Below are 8445 nucleotides of genomic sequence, written 5' to 3'. Positions count from 1 at the left end.
AGGCAAAAGGCAAAAATGGAGTGGAGGAAGTGGGGACGGAGATTGCGAAGCCCTGTGGCAGCGGGGCCAGCAAGGCAGTGAAACCTCTGGAGTGAGTTCTCAATAAACCTGGTGGAAACATTCACTTTCATCCTCTAACGAAGAAGAGATTTCAGCTCACAGCCATATATCATTATTTGAATGCGTACAAATACTAAATGCAAGAAAAGCTATTTCGATAAATTGCTGCCATTTTGTTTTAACCTTTATACCTTGCCATCATCATCATCTGTCACGTTCTATCCACTGCCGGATGAAGGTCTACTCCTGCCATCCATATTGCCTTATTGGTTCTTCGATCCCACAATCCATCTCAATGTGAACTGATCGTATTGCTCCACCTCCTCCGTGGCCGTACTCTCGAACGTGTTATTTCATTTTCCCGCTGGCTTCATTTTCACATCATCAGTCTCATCCACTGGCCATCATCACTTCCACTGATTTGTCTAGGCCAAGCACACTTTTCTCAGCAATGAACAGGATGGTTCTGATTTTTGTTTATAATGACAATTTTAACAACCACTATATTTTTTTCTACATTGTTATAGCACGCGGTAATATCGTTTGATGGCAGTATTGTATTATGTTAAACCTATTTCGCACCGTATGTAGCCAACCATGCTAATTGGAGTATTAATGATAGCCTTATGCGTTCTGTTACTGTGTTCCCTTCCCAGCAATTTGATCACTATGGAATCTTTCCTCCGGCTGGCTGACTGTCCTGACTTCCACCAACACAATGGATATCTTCAAAGGATCCAGGTAAGGTACTCCCACTGGCCAGGATGGCATCGCGTCCAACTCAAGCTCAGTCCTCCTCACGTTTGTTGTCTCTTTAGTGCACCTGGCAGTCACATTTGTGGCCAGGTCGCTTCTCAAAAAGAGCTACATAGCTCAGTGGGCCTTACCTGGTAAAATAAATAGTTTTGTATAGTGTGTGCGCACGTGTAGAACTGCACATCATTTTTGACATGCGTTTTTCTGGATGTTGTTGTTTTTTTATTCTCTCTCACTGTTCAAATTAACCTACCATTAAAATTATAGACTGATCATTTCTTTATCAGTGGGAAAACGTACAAAATCAGCAGGGGATGAAATACTTTTTTCCCTCACTGTAGATGCATGGGCCTGTGTTTGTATGTGTATCTGAATTTCACCCATCACCATCTCCCACCTCCTCCACAGGATTGGTGTTTCTCCAGGAGCTTCGCTGAGGTTATAAACAGCGCAAGTCGGCTGTCTACTCTGGGATCCGCTAATCCCACCAAAGCAGGTGAATGGCCGCCCTTGTACTCACAGCCCTCCGTCCGTTCCTTTTCCTTCGTGCAACTTACGTCACACAACTTACGTCACAATTTCTGAAATAAAACAAAACGGATGTCACTCGATAACATTTTCAAACTATCTTTTTCCACTCACTTTGCTCTCAGTAATACTCACTGCAAGTAGTAAAACTGACATCTAAAATTATGCAATCTGGAATTTTGGCCAAATTAAATATAGAACAATATATTACCACTCGCTACACCTGATAACCCGGTTTAATTACAGGTGTCGACTCAAGGTTCAAACCCAGCATCTCAGTGGTACCAGCTCAGCGCCCTGAGCTCCGAGTCAACCGGACACCTCGCTCTCGCCTGGCTTCATTCCCACGTGATAAGCCACGTGGTTGAGCTGTCATTTGTGGCCAGATTGCTTCTGAAAATAGATGTATTTGTCTTTTTGCTTGTTTGTTCACAGATGGCACTGCCGCTGCCACCACCACGCCTAGAGCACTGCCACCAACTCCAGTGCCACCACCATCACCCCTGCGAGCACCGCCACCATCACCATCACCGACACCATCACCATCACCCCCACCGCCACCATCACCCCCACCACCACCATCACCATCACCCCCACCGCCACCATCACCATCACCGCCACCATCACCATCACTCCCGCTACCACCGCCACCATCACCATCACCCCCGCTACCACCGCCACCATCACTCCTGCGAACACTGCCACCATCACCATCACCCCCACCGCCACCATCACCATCACTCCCACCGCCAACATCACCATCACCCCCACCGCCACCATCACCCCCACCGCCAACATCACCATCACCCCCGCTACCACCGCCACCATCACCCCTGCGAGCACTGCCACCATCACCATCACCCCCACCGCCACCATCACCATCACCCCCACCGCCACCATCATCATCACCCCCACCGCCAACATCACCATCACCCCCGCTACCACCGCCACCATCACTCCTGCGAGCACTGCCACCATCACCATCACCCCCACCGCCACCATCACCATCACCCCCACCGCCACCATCACCATCACCCCCACCGCCAACATCACCATCACCCCCGCTACCACCGCCACCATCACCCCTGCGAGCATCGCCACCATCACCATCACCCCCACCGCCACCGCCACCATCACCCCCACCGCCACCATCACCATCACCCCTGCTACCACCATCACCATCACCTCCACCGCCACCATCACCCCCACCGCCACCATCACCATCACCCCCACCGCCACCATCACCATCACTCCTGCGAGCACCGCCACCATCACCCCCACCGCCACCATCACCATCACCACCGCTACCACCGCCACCATCACCCCTGCGAGCACCGCCACCATCACCATCACCCCCACCGCCACCATCACCATCACCCCCACCTCCACCATCACCATCACCCCCACCTCCACCATCACCATCACCCCTGCCAGCACCGCCACCACGACGGACACCGCTGTTAGGCCAGCGAGAAATGCCACCCTGGACATCACTGGCACCGCCACCCCCGCCACGCTGGTCATCACTGCCACCGTCACCACCGCCACCAACACGGCCACTACCACTGACACCCCCGGGAGCACCGCTACCACCATCATATTTGAGGGTGAGTCTGACTTTTTGTGACGCCGTGTGACGATGGGTGGGGGGGGGGAAAAATCGTCCAAAGTCACGTGACGTCATTTATGGACGGCCCCTTAGCTGCTATACATTTCCACGCTATAAGCAACTTCGTTGAGCTATATTTTTAGTTTTACAAGTAACTTTTATTCGTGTAAACGCCAATTAGTCCAGTTAAAAATGAAGTTACTTTTGTAGACGTGAACAGTTGACTTGTTGTTGTAGATGCGTGTGTGGGTTCAGAGTATTTGTCTGCTATACGTTTACACGTGATAAGCCACTTGGTTGAGCTATCATTTGTGGCAAGGTCGCTTCTGAACAAGAGCTACATAGCTCAGTGGGCCTTACTTGGTAAAACAAAAGGAAAAAATGTTTTTCGTTTTTGGGTAGTGAAGGGGACGTGTTTTAGCAATGAACCGTTGCAATGTATTCATGTGAACTACGTAGCTGTGAAGTTTTATTTTGCATACGTTTGATTCATTTACAGTACGTTTGTTCGTAGTTGTCAGCGTTAAATATGTATTGGGGGGAGCAGTGGTGCAGCGGTTTCCTCACCGTGCTATCAATTCGGCGACCCGAGTTCAATCACTTATCACGGCTAACATCGGTGTCGAGTGATATGGATGTTGAACTTCTTTCGCACCGTACTTAGCCAACCGTGCTAGCCGGTCCTTTCCTCCATCCAACAACCCTCACTGAACAGTGTGGTAGTATTGTATCGTCATGCAATCCCCTTTATTACTGACATGGCGTGGAGGAGGCCTTCATCCAGCCGTGGATGACAATGGGGCTGTGCGTGAAATAAATTGATGACTTTTGTTTGCAGGCAAAAGGCGAAAATGGAGTGGAGGAAGTGGGGACGGGGATCGCGAGGCCCTGTGGCAGCGGGGCCAGAAAGACAGTGAAACCTCTGAAGTGAGTTCTCAATAAACCTGGTGGAAACATTCACTTTCATCCTCTAACGAAGTAGAGATTTCAGCTCACAGCCATATATCATTATTTGAATGCGTAGAAATAGTAAATGCAAAAAAACCTATGTAGATAAATTGCTGCCATTTTTTAAAATTTTTATACCTTGCCATCATCATCATCTGTTACGTTCTATCCACTGCCGGATGAAGGTCTACTCCTGCCATCCATATTGCCTTTTGGTTCTTCGATCCCACAATCCATCTCAATGTGAACTGATCGTATTGCTCCACCTCCTCCGTGGCCGTACTCTCGAACGTGTTATTTCATTTTCCCGCTGGCTTCATTTTCACATCATCAGTCTCATCCACTGGCCATCATCACTTCCACTGATGTGTCTGCCCCAAGCACACTTTTCTCAGCAATGAACAGGATGGTTCAGATTTTTACACAGTTTTATTTAACTCACTTCGTCTGTTGTAACCTCAAAAAATAAATATTGTAACTCAATTTTTACACACTTCCCAATGTGCTATCGACTGCAAACTTCGTATAGGTATGTCATACTGATGGCAATACTATATTCTATCATAGAAAAAAAAGATTTTTTTTTTTAAACGATAATTTTAACGGCTGTAATTGTCCACGCTCAACGGACGTTGCCTGTAAATTACCACGGTCCCTTACGTCACGGCAAGCCTCGGGGAACCACGCCCAGGGGCGGGGGATGTGGAAGGAGGGGAGGGGCGATGGGGGAAGGGGGCAGGGGGAAGGAGGCAGGGGGAGGGGCAGCTCGGACAGTACATTTCATTAAAGCGTGTTTAAAAAAAAGTATTTTTAAATATTACATTTGTTTATAATGACAATTTATTTTAACAACCAATACATGTTTTTTTATCCATTGTTATAGCACACGGTTATATCGTTTGATGGCAGTATTGTATTATTTTAAACCTATTTCGCACCATATGTAGCCAACCATGCTAATTGGAGTATTAATGATAGCCTTATGCGCTCTGTTACTGTGTTCCCTTCCCAGCCCTTTCATCACTAAGGCATCTTTCCTCCGGCTGGCTGACAATGAATATCTTAAAAGGTTCCAGGTAAGCTTCTCCCACTGGCCAGGATGGCATCGCGTCCAACTCAAGCTCAGTCCTTCTCAAGTTTGTTGTCTCTTTAGTGCACCTGGCAGTCACATTTGTGGCCAGGTCGCTTCTCAAAAAGAGCTACATAGCTCAGTGGGCCTGACCTGGTAAAATAAATAGTTTTGTATAGTGTGTGCGCACGCTTAGAACTGCACATCAGCTCGTGAATCCGGTGTCTGGTTTGTATGCGATGGCTGCTCAGTTGAGAGCGAGTCTCCCATGGGAATTCCATGAGACCATCAGCTCACTACCCAGTTTAGTCACTGGCGGCTGCCTGGATTGGAAACCCACTATCCCATTGGGGCGAACACAGTGCTCTTGACTCCTGAGCCGCCTGGCCAGCAGCACTTACCCATAAGTCTACGTTGCTAATTGGGCAACACTGTATCTTTGTGCCTGTGTGTGTGTGTAAGCATGCGTGTGCGCCTGTGTGAAATTGGTTTTGGGCACAATTGTTAGCGAGCGCCTTCATAGGTGCTCGTCAACAGGACTTGCACCAACAGTCTGTTCGGAATATACAGGGGGCCGTTGTCTCAGTTGTTTGGGCACATTTGTTCTTGCTATCAAATGGAGCAACTGTCTGCATGTGAATACATACTGCTGCTTCTCATCTGTATGTGTATGCACGTGTACTCATGCTTGTTTTTCTGACTCGCATGCATACATAGATGCATGGGCCTGTGTTTGTATGTGTATCTGAATTTCACCCATCACCATCTCCCGCCTCCTCCACAGGATTGGTGTTTCTCCAGGAGCTCCGCTGAGGTTATAAACAGCGCAACTCGGCTGTCTCCTCTGGGATCCGCTAATCCCACCAAAGCAGGTGAATGGCAGCCCTTGTACTCAGCCCTCCGTCCGTCCCTTTTCCTTCGTGCAACTTACGTCACAATTTCTGAAATAAAACAAAACGGATGTCACTCGATAACATTTTCAAACCTTCTTTTTCCACTCGCTTTGCTCTCAGTAATACTCACTGCAAGTAGTAAAACTGACATCTAAAATTATGCAATCTGGAATTTTGGCCAAATTAAGTATAGAACAAAATATTACGTAATGTTGTTTTTTAAGCGGTCATCTTAAGTCCCCACTCGCTACACCTGATAACCCGGTTTAATCACAGGTGTCGACTCAAGGTTCAAACCCAGCATCTCAGTGGTACCAGCTCAGCGCCCTGAGCTCCGAGTCAACCGGACACCTCGCTCTCGCCTGGCTTCATTCCCACGTGATAAGCCACGTGGTTGAGCTGTCATTTGTGACCAGATTGCTTCTGAAAAGAAGCGATGTAGCTCAGTGGGCCTCATCTGGTCAAACATAAAGTGTAGTTATTTTTTATGGGTTTTGGAGACACCTCGCAGCACACGATGGAGATCTCTGGATGTATTTGTCTTTTTGTTTGTTTGTTCACAGATGGCACTGCCGCTGCCACCACCACGCCTAGACCACTGCCGCCAACTCCAGTGCCGCCACCATCACCATCACCTCCACCGCTACCACCGCCACCATCACCATCACCTCCGCTACCACCACCGCCACGCCGGCGAGCCCTGCCACCCCGGTCATCACTGCCACCGCCACCACCACCACCAACACGGCCACTACCACTGACACCCCCGGGAGCACCGCTACCACCACCACCACAACGAAGACCACTGCGACGCCGGAGAGCACTGCCACCCCGGTCATCACTGCCACCGCCACCACCGCCACCAACACGGACACCCGTGCAACCATCGCCGCCACCACCGCCGCCACCACCAGCGGCAACAGTGCCACCAGGCTGGTTCGGCAGGAGGCCAGCATGCCACCAGTGGGAGCAGCAGCGGCTGACTGCTCTCCCGGCTGGACACGGCTGGCGGCATCATTCGCTCGGTCACACTGCGCTGCAGTGTCACCGAGCCGGCGTTCCTCATGTGGCGTTCCACCTTACCCGGTGAGAATCCTTCACCTCCTCCCCCGGGCCTGCCCCATGGCTCTATGCATTTTTCTTCATCGGGTGGAGAGGGCTCTTCATGGGAATGTAATGAATATACACGTATTTTTCAGTTGCCTAAACTTTTTTCTGGGGGCTCATGATATAAAAAACATGGGTGATGGTAACTTAGCGGGCACTGGTAAGACACGCCGGGTGTCAGTCCAGTGCTGGATCTCGGTGTGAAGTGGTTGCGACCGTCTGGGCCTTGAGAAACGGAGCCAGCATCACTAAAGCCCTGGCTTTACATGCCGGGATCTCTCTGGCGATTACGCTAAGTTCGGCCGCATGAATTGTTTTGACGTATCTGGCAGGTCGGTCGCCCGTTCACAAGAAGAACAAAGGCCTCTGTGCAATACAATATTCTAATTCATTTAATTTTTGCACAATGCTTGTCCCCTTGCGTTTAAGGCGCCTTTTCACCGAGAAGTGAAAAAAGTTGGCACCAGTTATTTGTTGAGATGTTATCTGCCTCGCCTGGTATCCAGGAGTTTGTGGGTTCGATCGCCACCTGACGCCTGTATATGTGGAATTTGCATGTTCTCCCTGTGGCCGCGTGGATTTTTGTCCGGGTCCTCCAGTTTTTCCCTCCACTTTTGGCATTAACATGCGCTTTGATTATTGGCTGCTATAAATATCCATACAAACCATGTTTGTTTGTTGTAGTACAGAGTTAGACTGATGGCCTTAATCTAAGTTGTCTTGTGGTTGTTGTTGTTTGACTTGCATCCCACTGGGATTTTTGTAAAAAGCGTTGGTGTACGATGCTTTTTCTGCTATATTTTGCTGTCTTTTTTTGGATTTTCTGTTTGCACATAGTCACTTTAAGATGTTTTCTTGTTCATGTTTTTGTTTTTTGTTTGTTGCGGTTGCACCCGATTCAAGAGTCGAATGGCTCACAGGGCTATACCTAATAAATGAACTTTGAACTTTGAGCACGATGATGAGCCACTTCGTTGAGCTATCATTTGTGATCGCCAGGTCGCCTCCGAATAAAGAGCTATATAGCTCAGTGGGCCTTACCTGGTAAAATAACAAAAAGTTAAATAGGATAATTTCCCCTTGTCCCTCAGGTGTGGTGCGTGCGGCTGGACCACGTGCCCCCAGTGTGAGGGGGTTTAGCGCCACCACGACTGCGATGGCTGTGGACGACGACATGCCCAACAACCAGCGACAAGATCTTGATTATTATTGTTGTAAATATTGTGACTTTGGAGGAAATGTGTAAATAAAATGACAAAATATCAAGTCTTGTTGCATCTCTTATTGTTGTTTTGTCTGTACAGCAAATATAAATATGTTCGTGTATTGTACACCAATCTGTTATTTATTCATAGACTAATATAATGCACATTCAAATAGAGGACTACATATAAACCAATCAAGCACCGACTACTGGAATGTTAAAAAGTAAAAACTATATTTGGACACAGACATGCAGTGCCATATGCAATGAT

The 8445-nt window shown here is 48.5% G+C and overlaps 2 protein-coding genes across 2 annotated transcripts; both read left to right on the top strand.

The window, feature by feature from the left end:
* The first annotated feature begins 729 nt into the window (after positions 1 to 729).
* LOC144728502 (uncharacterized) lies at positions 730 to 5842 on the top strand. The gene is made up of 5 exons (XM_078607990.1): positions 730 to 801; positions 1811 to 2951; positions 3792 to 3880; positions 4914 to 4977; positions 5755 to 5842. The coding sequence occupies exons 1-4, from the start codon at positions 730 to 732 to the stop codon at positions 4926 to 4928; spliced, it is 1317 nt and encodes a 438-aa protein (XP_078464116.1). The 3' UTR covers positions 4929 to 4977; positions 5755 to 5842.
* Positions 5434 to 8236, top strand: LOC144728501 (uncharacterized). The gene is made up of 3 exons (XM_078607989.1): positions 5434 to 5439; positions 6458 to 6949; positions 8062 to 8236. Exons 1-3 carry the CDS (start codon positions 5434 to 5436, stop codon positions 8098 to 8100), a joined length of 537 nt encoding a protein of 178 aa, XP_078464115.1. The 3' UTR covers positions 8101 to 8236.
* The last annotated feature ends 209 nt before the right edge of the window (positions 8237 to 8445 follow it).

Source organism: Lampetra planeri, chromosome 29 (genome assembly GCF_965212315.1).
Source record: "Lampetra planeri chromosome 29, kcLamPlan1.2.h2, whole genome shotgun sequence".
Lineage (NCBI taxonomy): Eukaryota > Metazoa > Chordata > Hyperoartia > Petromyzontiformes > Petromyzontidae > Lampetra > Lampetra planeri.
Note: the sequence above shows the minus strand (reverse complement) of the source record. Positions and strands in the feature narration are given on the sequence as shown.